This window comes from Dipodomys ordii, unplaced genomic scaffold (genome assembly GCF_000151885.1).
Source record: "Dipodomys ordii isolate 6190 unplaced genomic scaffold, Dord_2.0 Scaffold22, whole genome shotgun sequence".
Taxonomy (NCBI): domain Eukaryota; kingdom Metazoa; phylum Chordata; class Mammalia; order Rodentia; family Heteromyidae; genus Dipodomys; species Dipodomys ordii.
Window position 1 is genome coordinate 563,561 of NW_012267238.1, and position 17,182 is coordinate 580,742.

The 17,182-nt window shown below is 36.0% G+C and overlaps 2 protein-coding genes across 2 annotated transcripts; both read left to right on the forward strand.

Moving 5' to 3' along the window:
- Positions 1 to 7,267: 7,267 nt before the first annotated feature.
- On the forward strand, positions 7,268 to 8,218 carry LOC105983887 (olfactory receptor 52A5-like). The gene has a single exon (XM_013013922.1). It carries the CDS (start codon positions 7,268 to 7,270, stop codon positions 8,216 to 8,218), a length of 951 nt encoding a protein of 316 aa, XP_012869376.1.
- An 8,010-nt stretch (positions 8,219 to 16,228) lies between these two features.
- LOC105984012 (olfactory receptor 51G2-like) lies at positions 16,229 to 17,182 on the forward strand. Its single transcript, XM_013014056.1, has one exon. It carries the CDS (start codon positions 16,229 to 16,231, stop codon positions 17,180 to 17,182), a length of 954 nt encoding a protein of 317 aa, XP_012869510.1.

Here is a 17,182-nt window from a genome sequence, read left to right on the forward strand (position 1 = left end):
ACTGACAGATAATGCAAACCATTGAGTGTTTCTGAATAAAACTCTACATATATGTCTCTCCCTTTCTCTTTAAAACACTAGTTATATGAAGAAGAGAAATGCAGAAATAAATTTCAAATACACTTGAAAAGAGACTATCTGTGAAAATTTTCATTGTACTAAAGTGAAAGACTGAACTTTTTTTTAAAAAAAGTATTGAAATAATAAAAAAAGAATATGAGAGGAAAATATCATCAAAGAACATTTTACTCATCTATGGAAGGATAATGCTGAAACTCTTTCTGCCATTAATGTTGGCTAAAAATAATACTTTAAGATGGTGCCAGTGGTTCACATTTATATTCCTAGCTACTCATGTACCTGAGATCTGAGGACCATGATTTGAAATTAGCCTCTGTATGAAAATCCATGATATTCTACCTCCAAAATAACTAGAATAAAAAAGAGCTGAGCCAGAGAAGTAGCCAAATTTGTAGGTACCATGTGTGAGCACAGAAACTAAACAAATTGTCTCAACAAAATATTTTGAAGAAATTATTTTTTTCTCATTATATATTCTTGGAATCTTTGTCAAAAATCAACATAACACAACCTGTGAGTTTTATTCTGGTTTTATATTCTCTTCCTTTGATACATTTTCCTGTTTCTATATCAGTACCATGCAGCTTTGAGATTGTTTTTGTAAAATATGTTTTGAAAATACTGAATAGATTTTATAGAACATTACCAACAGTAGTAAAGCAATACAGAACCTGTTAAAAAAGAGTGCCTCTTAGAGTATTAATCTATTAAAAATATAAAGTATGAGGGATTTAGGATTCATAGATACAATAATAAAGTTTCAGAAATACAATAGATACAATAAGAAAGTTTCAGAAAGAGTCACTATTTCAATAAATTTAAAGTATCTTGTCATAATGAAGACTGGAATGACAGCTATTGCTAATATCATTAACTTTGGAACTGATAAACATGTATGATTAATGATTAATGACACAATAAACAGTGGAAAACTATGTTATTCTGTGTTTTCAACAAACAATCAGAAAAAAACCCCAAAAGCCCACATAATCTGCAGCTTAATCATGAGAAAAGACCAGACATTACTAGATTCTACATATATTCTACATAACAATACCATGTGTTATTAAATATATCACTATAAAAAAGAAATCTTGGCATAGTAAGACATACCTACAATTCCAGGATCAAGGAGGCCTATTCTAGAAGCTGCATACATACCCTGTCCTCTCCCTGAAATTCTCATGATAAAACTAGGACAGAAGAATCATACCATACCAAAATATGAACTAACTATGGCAGCTATATAATCATAGTTGTATTAAAGGAAGAGAAACTAAAAGTGCTTCCTCTAAAACTCAGAATGTAGACAAATGTCCACTCTCACCACTCTTAGTAGAGTGCTTAAAATGTGAGCCAGAACTTTAAGGCAAGCAAAAAATTGATACAAATAGGAAAGAAAGAAGCACATTATTTGTTTGTAAGTGATATGAACCTATGCTTGAAAAACCTCAAAACTATGTAAAACACTATTAGATCTGATAATCATTTTTAGCAAAATTGCAGGATACAAACTCAATAGACAAAACCACACTCTTTTCTATACATCAAGAATTAAGACATTAAAAACATGTTCAACTCTCCCTCTTTGCAGATGACATGATCCTATATTTAAAAGAACCCTTTAGACTTCACTCCCAAGTTACTTGAGCTGATCTGAAACTTTGGTAAAGTAGCAGGGTATAAAACTAACCCTCAAAAATCAATGGCTTTTTTGTATGCCAATAATGAGAAGAGGGGCTGGGAAAGTGGTTCAGTGGTAGAACACTTGCCTTGCATGCAAGAGGCCTGGGTTCTATTCCTCAGCACCACATAAACAAAAAGAAAAAAAGCCGGAAGTGGGGCTGTGGCTCAAGTGGTAGAGCACTAGCATTGAGCTGAAGAGCTGAGGGACGGCGTCCAGGCCCAGAGTTCAGGTTCCACGACTGGACCCCCCCCCAAAAAAAATAATGAGAAGAGCAAGGCTAAAATCAGGAAAGCAACTCCTTTTTTTATAGCCACCTCCCCAAAATAAAATATCTAGGAATTAACGTAACCAAAGAACTGGAGGACCTCTATGATGAAAACTTAAAAAAACCTGAAAGAGGAACTTAAAGCAGAACTAAAGAAGTAGAAAAACCTCTCATGCTCCTAGATTGGGAGGATTAACATCATGTAAATGGCAAAACTGCCAAAGGCTATCTACAAATTCAATGCAATATCCATTAATATCCCAACCTCATTCTTTAATAAAAGAGGAAGCAATCAAAAAATTCAAATGGAACAATAGAAGACCCAAATAGCAAAATCAATTCTTAGCAGAAAGAACAGTGCTGGAGGAATATCAATACCAAACTTCAAATTCTATTACAAAGCTATAGTAATAAAAATAGCTTGGTACTGGCACAAGAACAGGCCTGAGGATCAATAGAACTGAAGACCCAGAAATGAACCTGCAGACCTATGGTCACCTGGTCTTCAATAAGGTAGCAAAAAAAATTAGGATGGAAGAAAGACAGCCTCTTCAGTAAATAGTGCTGGCAAAATTGGTTAAACACCTGTAGAAAACTAAAGCTAGATCCTTATGTATCACCCTGCACCAGAATCATCTCCAAATGGATCAAAGACCTCAAGGTAAAAGCAGACACTCTGAAAACATTACAGGAAAGAATAGGAGAAACTCTAGGGCTCCTTGGCACAGCCTGAAATTTTCTTAATAGAGACCCAGAAACACAAGAAATCAAAGAAAGGTTGGACAAATGGGACTGCATGAAACTGCAGAGCTTATGCATAGCAAAGGACACAGCTAGCAAGATTAATAAAAAGCCCACAAATTGGGAGAAGATCTTCACTAGCCATACAACAGATATCTAAAATATACTTTGGGGTCTCATATCTAAAATATACTTGGAACTCAAAAACTAAATTCCCCAAAACAAATTCTCAAAGAAACCCTGCCCCATTAATAAATTGGCTAAAGAGAGACTTCTCTGAAGAGGATATAACAATGGCCAATAGACAGATGAAGAAATGCTCAACTTCTCTGGCCATAAAAGAAATGCAAATCAAAACACTGAGATTTCACCTCACCCAAGTTAGAATGGCTATAATCAAGAAATTTAATAATGGCAGATGCTGAAGGGCATGTGGCCACTGTTTGTGGGAGAGTAAACTTGTTCAACCACTCTAGAAAGCACTCTGAAGGTTCCTCAAAAGACTAAACATAGAGCTCCCCTGTGACCCAGCAATCACACTTTTGGGCATTTACCCAAATGATCACAAACAAGGCCATACTGAAGCTACTAACACAACTGTGTTTATTGCAGAATTATTTACCATAGCTAAGATTTAGAACTAATCCAGATATCCCTCAGTAGATGAATGGATCAAGAAAATGTGACACACACACACACACACACACACAATGGAATTCTATGCTTCTATCAGAAAGAATGATACCACCCCATTTATGGAAATGGAAAGACTTAGGGAAAAAAAATCACATTAACTGAAGTAAGCCAGACCCTAAAAAACATAGGTCCAATGGTTTCCCTTATTTGCAATAATTAGCATACATCTAGAATCATCTTAGTAGATGAGCAGAATGGCTCAATAGCTACATACATATGACCATATAAGATGATGCTAAGCGAAATGTACTCAAAGACATGGACATGTTGTTGCTATTTTTAATGTACTATGTGATTTTACTTTTGTGTGTTCTTCCCCCTATGGTTTATCCCGTTGTCACTGTATTTGCTTTTGGTCCCCTGAGTATTGTTTATACATTTATCTGAATTAGGAAAGGAAGGGGAACAACAGAATGGGGAGACAAACGATAAAGGGGGAACCAATGCAACAGCAATATACACAAGACAGTATGTGGGAAATAATTTGTACAACTAGGAGGGGAGATGAGGGGGAAAGGAAAGTGGAAGAAAAATGAGTGAAAGAGTAACAAATTTGACAAGAAATGTATTTAGTACTTTACTTATGAACTGTAACCCCTCTGTACATCACCTTGATAATAAAAAATAAAAATAAAAATGAAATGTATTCACTATCTTATTTATGAACTGTAAGCCCCCTGTACATCACCTTGACAATAAAATTAAAATAAAAAAACAAATTCAAGAAAACCATCCCCTTTCCACTTCCCAAAACAAGACAAACCAAAACAAACCACCAAATGAACCCAATAAATACAGACTTAAAGTTGTAAGGAGAGGTACACAAAACAAACAAAACCCACTATGAATTACTGAGAGAAGAAATTAAAGGTATGAGAAGACCGAAAGAAATCTTGAGTTTACATATCACCATATTATTCAAAGACCACATAACGGAAAGTCATCTACAGATTCATTCATGTCTGCCCAAATTACTTGACACGCTTCAATAAAACTCCTAAAATTGTTACGGAAGCAAAAAATCCATGGAATGTCTAAAGCAATCCTGAATAAAAAGAACAGTGCTGGATGTATGACAATATCTGAATTCAAACTGTACAACAGAACATAGTGACAAAAAGAATATACACTAGCACAAAGCCAGCACTAATCCCAATGAATACATGAGAAGATGCAGAAATAATCCTACACAAAGGTGCCAAATATATGTGTTAGAAAAAGAAAGACAGTTGGAAACACTAAATATCCACTTGTGAAAGACTGAAATTGGATCCCTAGATCTTACCCTGTACCAAACTCAACTGAAAAGAAAAAAATGGGTCAAAAACACACAAAACAAACAAACAAACAAAAAACTTGCTGAATGATAGTGAGGGCAAGATTGTAAGATTTTTCTATTATTAATCTTGTTGTTTTGACTACATTCACTATGTTTATGTATTTCATATTCTATTTAAATGGATTTGGGAAATGAATTGGAATTAGCAAGACAAAATAAATATGTTTTGCAAAGTATTTAGGATTTTATATATGCTTGGTGTTAATGTGCCTGGAAGGGGAGAGAAATACAAGTTTTAATTATCCATGAGACAGAAAACACAAATCTTTGAGCTCTGTAAGGAGGGTTTCCGAAGTCCGTCGACACTTCTGTAATCAATTTGAAACAGATTGGAGATACTGGAAACCATCATTGTCCAGACACCAGAACAGTAAATGGAGACAAACCTATGGAAAATGATGTAGTAGTAGAAGGTAGTGCTCATCTCTAGACAAACTGTTATATTTTTAAAGGATAAAACAAGTATATTGGTGTAGCTAGAGCATTCCATGGATGTTATTTCAAATGATTAAACAGAAAGGAATCTTCTGGTATCGTTATTTTTTTTTTTAAAAAAAGGTATAGGAGGACTTTAAGACTCACAGAGATTACAGATCCCAATCCCATAGGGGTACAAAATGGTATAAAACACTCATCCTTGATTGCCTGAAATATGAAGAAGATTTGGCTCAACTTGGAGTACATGTCAATATAGAGCACCTGGTAAGTCTGAGCTTTTGAGATTTTGTACTCTGAGTGGGGAATTGTTTCAAAGAGAAAACATAGACCATGTCATTCCCTCTGATGTCAGGATAACAAGTAACCACCATCATCTGAAAGAAACTAGTAAGTTCTGAGGGAGAGAGGAAAGCAGAGCATGTAGGATGGAAATTCCCATTAAATACAGGCAAAGTGGCACGATAGGAAATGGAGAATAAGAACAAACTCAGAAAGAAAATGCTTAGGAAAAGGCCCATGAGTTAAAAAGCAATTGGTTTATTTTCCTTGTGGAAAAGTAGGAAGTAAAATAAATGGTTGAATTTGGGGGGGGGAATAGATCCTTTAACAGTTAATTTGAATGCTTAATGAGAAAGTCTATGAAAAAGGATTTGATGGAAAGACTTGGAAAAAATTATATTAAGTGATGTAAGCCAGGCCCAAAGAAATATGGGTCCCATAGTTTCCCTTATTTGCAATAACTAGTATATGTCTAGGACAAGCAGAAAAGGTCAAAAGCTATGTACATATGACCATATAAGATGCTGTTAAGCGAAATGAACCCAAAAGACAGAGACACAAGTGGTTTTTTATGTTTTTAATGTACTTATAATGCATTAGGTGATTTTTTTTTGTTTTTTGGTATGATCCTCCCCTCGGTATAACCCCTGTTTTCACTTGCATCTTGTATATACACTTTTCTAATTTGGGGAGGGGAAGGGAAAAAAACAAAATGCTCAAATAGGGATACAGGTTGACCCATTGTAGCAATGAGATGTACAAGACACTATGTTGAAAACAAACTTTACAACTTGTGGGGTGGGAGAGGGAGGCATTTGGGAGGTAGGAAGGGAAGGGATGGTAGGGGAAAAACAAAGGAGGAGGTAACAATGCTTGATAGGGAATGTACTCATTACCTTACTCATGTAACTGTAACCCCTCTGTACAATATTTTTATAATAGAATGTATTTTAAAAAAAGGATTTGAGGAGGAGTAAAACAGCCTGTGAACTCCATAAATGAAAAATATTCATGGCAAGCATTCCTCTGACTAAGAAAACTCAATGATCTGTCACCACTGTGGGTTTTTCTTAAGAAAAATACAAGTATAATACATATAGTAGTAAATACAGTATAACATAGTATATATAGTATGTGTTCTGTAGGTTTTTAAATACCTTTATGTTAATTTTATCCCAATTAGTAGTCATAGAAAACATATCTAATGAGTAGCTGCATAAGATAAAGGCTCCAATGGTCATAGAACAGAAGGACGCCATCGAATGAATTTACTTTTGCTCATTGAAAATGGTTAAAGCAACAAAGTGGTGAGACAAAGCACAAAGGTTGAACAAACGCAATGATGATATTCACAAGACAACATGTTGGAAATGAACTTTACAAGTTGGGCAGGAGGCATGGGGGGAGGGAAAGTGGGAGAAGAGCAAGGGAGGCAGTACCAATGTTTGACAAGAAATATACTCACTACCTTACATATGTAACTGCAACCTCTCTGTATATCACCTTGACCATGAAATTAAATTTAAGAGAAAGAAAGAAAATGGCTAAAACGATGGAGAAACGTAGAACCTCATCTTTAGAAAGGAGTCCTCAAGCTGAAATGGATGATAACTTTTAAATCTAAGATATATTTTGCTAATATAACCTGTTATGTTTGTCTTATTTTTAATCCCTCAAGTCTTAACCTGGAATAGAAGTGGAAGCAGCAACAGCAGCACTTCCTTCTCCTGACCAACTCACCATGCTGACAGTGAATGGCTCAGTCTTCATGCCTTCTGTGCTGACGCTCATTGGGATTCCCGGCCTGGAGTCTGTGCAGTGCTGGATTGGGATTCCATTCTGTGTCATGTACATCATTGCCATGATTGGGAATTCTCTCATTTTATTTGTAATCAAAACGGAGGAGAGCCTCCATATTCCCATGTACATTTTTTTGGCCATGCTGGCAGCCACAGACGTTGGGCTTAGCACCTGCATTCTCCCCAAAATGCTGGGAATCTTCTGGTTTCATTCCCCAAACATTTTTCATGATGCCTGCCTGTTGCAAATGGGGCTTATTCACACACTCCAGGCAACAGAATCAGGCATCCTGCTGGCCATGGCCCTGGACCGCTATGTGGCCATCTGTAACCCACTGAGACATGCTACTATCTTCTCTCAGCAGCTCTTGATTAATCTGGGGGTTGGGGTGACACTCAGGGCTATCATTCTCATAATACCAGCCCCATTGCTCATCAAATGTCGTTTTAAGCACTACCGAACAACAGTGATCTCCCATTCTTATTGTGAGCACATGGCCATTGTGAAACTGGCAGCCGAAGATGTGAGAATCAACAAGATCTATGGTCTATTTGTGGCCTTCACCATCCTAGGCTTTGACATCATCTTTATTACCTTGTCCTATGTCCAAATCTTCGTCACAGTCTTCCAGTTGCCCCAGAAGGAAGCCCGACTCAAGGCCTTCAACACATGCATTGCTCACATCTGTGTCTTCCTGCAGTTCTACCTCCTGGCCTTCTTCTCTTTCTTCACACACAGGTTTGGCTCTCACATACCACCATATGTTCATATCCTCCTGTCCAGTCTTTATCTTCTAGTGCCACCCTTCCTCAACCCTATTGTCTATGGGGTTAAGACTAAACAAATCCGTGACCAGGTCTTGAAATTATTTTTCCCAAAGAAGGATTGTTGATTGGTAATAACTCCTACAGAAACATTTCGTTTATTTCTAAGCAGAAAGTTTAATGAGGTAAAAATATAAGACCTCTAAAAATGTATGCATATTTGAAATGTCTTTTTATCTCAGGTACTTAGAAGGATGTATTTCATAAGTCCTTAAGAATAATAACTTTAATTACTTTAAGAATAATAACCTTGATTGATCAATAATAGAAAAAATTCTCTTATGTTGATTTAAGAATGGAGGATTACAGTGACAATGTTCAAAGTAAGTATATTAAAATAGACCTTGGTAAATTAAGTGGTAAGTGGGTTTGGGAGAAAAGAGAGAATAATGAAGGGGCATATTGATAAAGCTTCATTGTATTCACCAGCTGACTCATTAAATTGAAAACTTTTGTGCAACTATTTAAATATAGTAATAAAAATTAAACTATTGAATTATATAATGTATTCTACTCTCTTCCCTATCTGTTGATACATGGAAATGTTCCTCAAATCCTTCTCAGTCATACATATAAAACAAAATTTCACAAAATAGTATTTAATTTCAGGTAATTTTAATGTATCATGCTATTCAGTGATACTTAAACTGCTAGTGCCACCTGTTACTATAATTTTAGCTGTTTCCACTACCTAATATCGTCTATATTTTAACTTTTTATTATCTTTAAGTAGTTATACAGAGGAGTTGCCATTTAACAAAGCAGTTATGAATACAATATGTCCTGATCAATGTCAATCCTTTCAACAATCTCCCCTGTTCCTCTTCTACACCCCCCTCCCTCATGCTTCTTAATTTTGTAGGATATACATTGATTTTTTTGCATTTACTTCTCTGCTTCTTTTCATTTGTCCACTCCTTTCTCCTGACTCCACCCCACCCTTTTGGAATACCTGCTTCCCAGTGTTTTGTTTTGCTTACCTGGACTTAGCTTCTCTAAGGAATTATACTATTAGACTTCTCCCTTGAATCTTCCATATCTCAGTTCAAAATTTGTATACAGTTGCATATCACCCAATGTATTTATTTATAAACTTTTGAGCTAAATCTAGCTTCGCATATAAGGGAAACCATGTCCTGGGTTAGGCTTAGTTGGTAGGGTACCTGTCAGTGAGCATAAGGTGTCAGATAGCATGTTCAGTCATGGTGTCTGATGATAAAAAGAAAGGATGAGAGAAAGAAAAGAAAAGGAAAAGAAGGAAGGAAGGAAGGAAGGAAAGAAGAAAGGAAGGAAGGAAGGAAGGAAAGACTACCTAATATTTTCTTTTGCACCTCTATTTTGACAAATTTGAAATCACTTGTCTTCTTTCTAAAATATTTATGCAAGCATAATTTTGTAAGCATAATTATAAGTATAATCATAAGTATAATCAATACAATAATGCAACCACAAATATAATATAATGAAACTCCAGGAGAAACTGAGCTATTTTCATACAAAAGAATAAATACAGAGAAACAGATTGACACAATAAGCATATTCATAATTCACATATTTAGGGAAACAAAGACTAGAGATACAGACATATTATGGAGCCACAGATAATTTTCATAACTTCTGATTTACTAAATTTTGGAGGCCTACATGTCTAATTAGATGGGAGCCCATAAAATATGCTTAACTGAATATATATTTGCAGGCATCTTGAATATAAGAATTGCCACTGCTCAATTTTGTGTTAATAGTGTATGTGGCCAGGCCAGGGACTTCCTTAGAATTTCATTAAAATTGAGTATTAAATAATGAACACATGAGGAATTTTCCTGCTGTTAATCGAGTTCAAATGCAACATATGTGAAATTTATGATGTAGCATGCAAACTAGCTGTAAAGGAAATCTAACCTAGACAATTGATACCAGTACTGTTAGGGTAAAGAATGTCTTTAGGATTGAAAGAATAATTCTGCAATATTGAAATAAACTATGCAGCCAACAGGTTTTTCCATTATATATACTAACTTTTCAAAAGAATTTCACTATAGCATTTCACATATGCATATGTTATTCTGAATGTCCCTTTATTATTTTATGTATTTTTGTTCAAACCTCAGGTCCAAGAACCAATAAAATGATTATAAACAAAAAAATTGCAGTACATTTGGGAAGATAACTGGTTCCTAATTCTGAGCAAATTAAATTGTCAAATAAAAACATGAGAAAACATCTTTATCTGTCTTGTGTCCATCTTTTTCTCTCTCTCACACACATACACACATACACAGACAACTAATTCATCAGTGATACTCGAAACTATGTTGGAAATGAACTATACAACTTTGGAAGGGCAGGAAGGTTCAGAGGGGAAAAACAAAAAATGAGGGAGGAGGTAACACTGTTCAAAAAGAAATGTACTCAATGTTCAACTTAGGGAACTGTAACCCTTCTAGACATCACCTTTACAATAAAATTTTTTTTTGAAAAAAGAAAATACACACACACATATACAAAAGGAATAAAAAATTGATGGAGAGGCAATATGAAAAAAATGGACTGAGCTAATAAGCAGAAAACACAAAGATAACTAATTCTAATTGTTCATTGGAAGCTTACATATGTCTGTATTAGGTCCTTGGTTTTGAACTCTGGGCCTAAGTGTTGTCCTTAAGCAACTTTTGCACAAGAGTAGGACTCTACCACTTGAGCTTAGTTCCAGCTGTTTCAGAGTAGTTTATTACAGGTAAGCATCACACTGACTTTCCTGTCCCGGTTGGCTTCAAACTGTGATCCTTAGATCCCAGCCTCCTGAGTAGCTAGAATTACAGGCAAGAGACACCAGCACCCAGGTTACACAATTATTTTTAATCCATTAAGAAATAATATATTCATACCCAGAGCAGTAAATCTAGAAAATACACCAAGCGACAGTTTCTTTCCCAGATACCACTCTGGCTTTTATATTTGTTCTAATGTTACAGGTGGTGGTCTAGTGTGCTACATTTCCCTCTGTAAGTGGACACTTCAGAATGCTGCCCCTACTTACTGAGAAATGTAGAATGAAATATATAATGTGTTGTTATTTGACTTAAGGAAATTTGACAATAGAAGGAGATATAATTATTTTATTCCACTATATAAAATTTATAAACCGCTTTGAGGCCAAATATATTTTCAAAATGATTACTGGTATTCCTCCTCTTAATTTTGGATTCTTGATTGTGTGAATTCAAATGATATCATTACCATTTACATTAATATTACATTCATTGGTTAAGATGTAATTTAGTGAATAAATTCATCTTAATGATAATTTAATTTAAATTAACATAATATAAAGATAATTCTGCCTGTTCCAAGGAGCTCTAAAGTTTCTCCTATTCCTTCCTGTAATGTTTTCAGGGTGTCTGCTTTTACCTTGAGGTCTTTAATCCATTTGGAGTTGATTCTGGTGCAGGGTGATATAAGGATCTAGCTTTAGTTTTCTATAGGTGTTTAACAAATTTTGCCAGCACCATTTACTGAAAAGGATCTTTCTTTCATTCTACATTTTAGCTCCCTTATTGAAGATTAGGTGGATATAGGTCTGTGGGTTCATTTCTGGGTCTTCAGTTCTATTCCATTGGTCCTGAGGTCTGTTCTTGTGCCAGTACCAAGCTGTTTTGATTACTATGGCTTTGTAGTAGAGCTTGAAAATTGGTATTGATATTCATCCAGCACTGTTCTTTCTGTTAAGGATTCTTGTTTTTATTAAGGTCTTTTATTGTTCCATATGAATTTTTGGATTGCTTCTATTTCATAGAAGAATGAGGTTGGAGTATTGATAAGTATCTCACTGAAGTTATAGATAGTCTTTGGTAGTATTGCCATTTTCACGATGTTAATCTTCCCAATCCAGGAGCAACAACAAATCAAAGAAAGGTTGGATAAATGGGATTGCATGAAACTGCAGAGCTTCTGCATGGCAAAGGATATAGCTAGCAATATCAATAGAAAGCCCACGGATTGGGAGAAGATCTTCACTAGCCATACAACAGACAAGGGTCTCATATCTAAAATATACTTAAAACCCCAAAAAATTAAATCCCCCAACAAAAAATCCTCGAAGAAACAACTGCTCCATTAATAAGTGGGCTAAAGACCTAGAGACTTCTCTGAAGAGGAAATAAGAATGGCCAAAAGACACATGAAGAAATGTTCAACCTCTCTAGCCATAAAAGAAATGCAAACCAAAACAGTGAGATTCCACCTCACCCCAGTTAGAATGGATATAATCAAGAACTCTAATAACAACAGAGGGAGGGGCTGTGGCCAAAAGGGAACCTTACTGCACTGTTGGTGGGAGTGTAAACTTGTTAAATCACTTTGGAAAACAGTAGGGAGATTCCTCAAATGACTCCACATAGAGCTCCCCTATGACCCAGCAATCCCACTTTTGGGCATTTACCCAAATGATCATCAACAAGGCCATACTAAAGCTACCAGCACAGCTATGTGTATCATTGCATTATTCACCATAGCTAAGATATGGAACCAACCCAGATACCCCCTCAGTAGATGAATGGATCAAGAAAATGTGGTATATGTATGTATATATGTATGTATGTGTATATATATACATATTTATACACACACACATAAAATGAACACCTATGTCGCCATCAGAAAGAATGACATGACCCTATGTCATAGAAAGACTTGGAAAAAATTATATTAAGTGAAGTAAGCCAGACCCAAAGAAACATAGGTCCCATGGTTTCCCTTATGGTACAATAACTAGTATACAACTAGGATAATCTTACCAGACAATATGACTATATAAGATGATGCTAAGCGAAATGAACCTCAAGATAGGAACACAAGGTTTTATCTTTGTCACTGTTGTTTTTAATGAATTATGTGATTTTTAGTTGCTTATTTTGCTATTTAAACTGGCACCTGAGAATAGGGTTGAGGTGTTGTCTAGTGTTCTGAAGTGCAAGATTAACACTAATAATTTTCTTTAGAGAAAATGCATGTGTCACAGAAACTTTGAGTTATGATGCTTTGGGTTTTAAGTAAATGCAAATGAATGAAGAGGAACATACATATATCAAAGCTATGCATTTATAAGTTGACAATTGGGAAGAGATGCTCATAGGAAGCTATGCTATCTCCCTCTAGGGAAATGGCTCAGTATTCATTGATTCAATGTTTACAGAACTTTGTTGATTATAGTTCCTGCAAATAAAAATAATCAATTGCATAGCATATCCATAAACACACAGGATTACATGATTTGATACAAAGGTTATCAAATTAAATAAGAAATAATGTTGGACCAGACACTGGTGGCACATGCCTAGAATCCTTGTTACTCAAGAGGCTGAGATCTGACGATTTTGAGGTGATTACAGTCCAAGCAGGAAAGACTGCAAGACTCTTATCTCTAATTAACTTTTATCTCCAATTAACCAGCCAGAAGTATAGCTGTGATTCAAGTGGTAGAGCACTAGCCTTGAGCAAAAAAGCCCTAGAGAGTACCCAGACTCTGAGTTTAAGCCTCAAGACTGACACACACAAAAAAATAAAATAGAAAAGAGATAATGTTAAAGAAAAATCACTTTTTAAAATTATAAAACAGTGTGGCACTGGTGACTCATGCCTTTAATCCTAGCTTTTAAAAAGCTGAAATCTGAAGATTACATTCAAAGTTAGCCTGAGAAGACAAAATTGTGAAATTCTTATCTTTGATAACTAGCAAATAAATAAATAACTATATAAAATCAGAAGTGGGGGTGAGGAGGTGATGGGAAGGGATGGGAAGGGGAAACAAAGGAGGAGGCAATAATGCTTGATAAGAAATGTACTCATTATCTAATTGTAACCTCTCTATACAGTATTTTCACAATAAAAAAAAGAATTTTGTTTTATACAATATTGTTGTTATATCAAAACCAATTCATCTTCCAGCTGTTGGTCATAGACTCCTCTACAATTTTAGTGAGTTATATTCTTCCCATAATACACTGTAGACTAGAAATGTTCACTATCCTCTCATATTCTGAACTGAATCTACAATATCATTTTATGCTACATTATATAATTTTTTCAGAGAAGTTGGACTTTAAATATCTGAGAATCTCCAGAGCATTCTTTAACACATACTGTTAAATTGAAACATCCACTACAGTCTGGAATTGGAGATATAGAAGCCATAAACAGAATAGAAAGGCCATCAATTGGATGTTAGTGCACTTTTTTACATTTATCCTGAGGCCTTGTGTCTCTAAGGACCAGGGAAATCTTATTTATTCACTCTGCTTGCTCTCAGAATTACAGCGGTCACTCATGGCAAGAGGAACTCTTCTAACATGTATGTGAAATTTGGGAGTCATCAAAGTGGGAGGAAATAGAAAAGCACAGAGGGGAATTGAAGCAAAGGAGATAAAGTTAGATAATCAAAAGTGTGAGAAAGATACAGTAGAGACTGCTTCAGGAGAGAAGAGATTCTCAGTCTAGTTAAGGACATGATTTCACGAACTTATCTCCATAGCTCTTGTTTTATATTTTCAGAATCCAAGTAGGAAGCAGCTTTTCAGATAGACAAATGTTACTTTTAGATGTCTAGTCTGTGGAAAAAGGAATTCCATGGGAAGATGAGTTTTGTCATAGAGAAAATGATTAAAAGCAACTCATATCCTAGGCTATGTTGGATCATTTCTGAGTAAAACTGAGACAAAATAGATCATTCTCATTGGAAAACAGGATCACTTCTATGTAGAGCTAACACATGCTTTGTCTTTTGTTTTCCACTGAGAGGGTATCATGTCTCCCATTTCTCCCCAAGTCTTGTCAAAGGCTTATTTGTCAAAAGATTATTTTTGTGGTCCTCCTCCTCCTCATCATTATTATCTTCATCACCACCACCATCACTATTTTGTGGTCTCTTATGTCTGAGGATCTATTTTTTTTTTACCTACAATGTATTCTTTTTATGTTTCGCCTTATTGCAAGTAACATCTTTGTGTGTTTTATGACAAATGACCAATGTCTGAGGCAATGGACATGCCAATTGATATTATAGTAAATTGACTGACATCAAATATGTAGGTGGAGTTGTAGGTTTAAGAATGATAAACATGTTGGTTAGTACTAGTTTTAATTCTGTAAAGGCACCTTGCATGACACTGTAGCACTGTGAATGAAACTAAAAATTTTAGGCAGATAAAGTATTTCAGTGCAAATCACTGCAGGAATTTTATAAAGAGCTATTGTAATGACCATGTAAGATTATGCTCAGCAAAATTAACTCCAAGATATGGGTACAAGAGGTTTTTCCTTGTTGTTGTTGCTTTAATGTACTATGTGATTTTTTTTGTTTCTTTTGTATGTTCTTCCCCCTATGGTATATGCCCTGTTGTCACTGTATTTGATTTTGGTACCCTGATATTGTATATATGTTTATTTGAATTAAGGAAAGAAAGGGGAACTACAGCATGGTGAGACAAAGAACCAATGCAACAGTGATATACACAAGACAATATGTTGGAAATGATCTGTACAACTTAGGGATAGGGAGGGCGGGGGAGAAGGAAAGTAGGAGAAAAAACGAGGGAAGGGGTAACAAGTTTGACAAGAAATGTGCTTATTACCTTACTTATGTAACTGTAACCCCTCTAAACATCACCTTGAAAATAAAAAAAAGCCTAAAAAACAAAGAAGAGCTATTATAACACCTCAAGAAGAAAGGCATCAAATCACAACTATGAACTAGAATTCACACTAGAATTTATACTGCTATATACAGTCTTTGTAAGAAAACCACCTGCATTTAGAGGGAATGTGGGACAAGTTTTCAACTGGGAGGCCGAAGAAGAAAAGGACTTGGTGTCTTTCGAGGTATTTTCCTTAACTTGCAACAACCATTGTGAAATGGAAGATGGAAGAGAAATATAAAAATGTGAGTGATTTAAAGTAAGTGGAGAAGTTTTATTTCATTTCATTTTTGTTTTTCTCCTTTTTTTCTCCTGAAGCAAATCCTGCATTGTTGATTCCATCCTCAGTGGACTTCGGAGTGGGACTGTGGTCAAACCATCCACTCTATGGCAGCCTCAAACTCCAGCAGTGCACTGTCCTCCACCTTCTACCTCACCGGGATCCCTGGCTATGAAGAATATCACCCCTGGATTTCCATCCCATTCTGCTTCCTCTACCTGGTTGGGATAACAGGCAATTGCGTGATTCTGCACATTGTTCGGACTGACTCCAGGCTCCACGAACCCATGTACTACTTCCTTGCTATGCTCTCTCTCACAGATATGGGCATGTCTCTGACTCCAATGATAACACTTTTTAGGGTGCTGTGGTCCATTTCTAGGGAGATCCCCTTCAGTGTCTGTGTGGTCCAAATGTTTGTGATTCACACTTTCTCCTTCACTGAATCATCTGTGCTCCTGGCCATGGCCCTTGACAGGTATGTGGCTATCTGCCACCCCCTGCGATATGCTACCATTCTCACCCCAAAACTGATTGCCAAGATTGGAATTGCAGCCCTGCTCAGGAGTGCTGTTCTAATAATTCCACTTCTAGCCCGTCTGGCTTTCTTTCCCTTCTGTCACTCCCATGTCCTTTCTCATTCCTACTGTCTGCACCAGGACATGATCCGCCTGGCCTGTGCTGACATCAGATTTAATGTCATATATGGCTTGGTTCTGATTACTATGCTGTGGGGTATGGACGCTCTGGGCATTTTAGTATCTTACATCTTCATCCTCCACTCTGTGTTAAGAATCGCATCCCGGGAGGGGAGGCTTAAGGCACTTAACACTTGTGCATCCCACATCTGTGCTGTGCTCATTCTGTATGTGCCCATGATTGGGTTATCTATTGTCCATCGCTTTGCTAAACATTCATCTCCTCTCATCCACATCTTTATGGCCCACATCTACTTACTGGTTCCTCCAGTGCTCAATCCAATCATCTACAGTGTAAAGACCAAGCAGATTCGTCAAGGAATCCTCCACCTGATTTCTGCCCAGAAAATTGGTACACTGTAA

Excerpts from the sequence above, each read along its gene's own strand:
- LOC105983887 (XM_013013922.1), top strand. The coding sequence starts at position 7,268 with ATGCTGACAGTGAATGGCTCAGTCTTCATGCCTTCTGTGCTGACGCTC.
- LOC105984012 (XM_013014056.1), top strand. The coding sequence starts at position 16,229 with ATGGCAGCCTCAAACTCCAGCAGTGCACTGTCCTCCACCTTCTACCTC.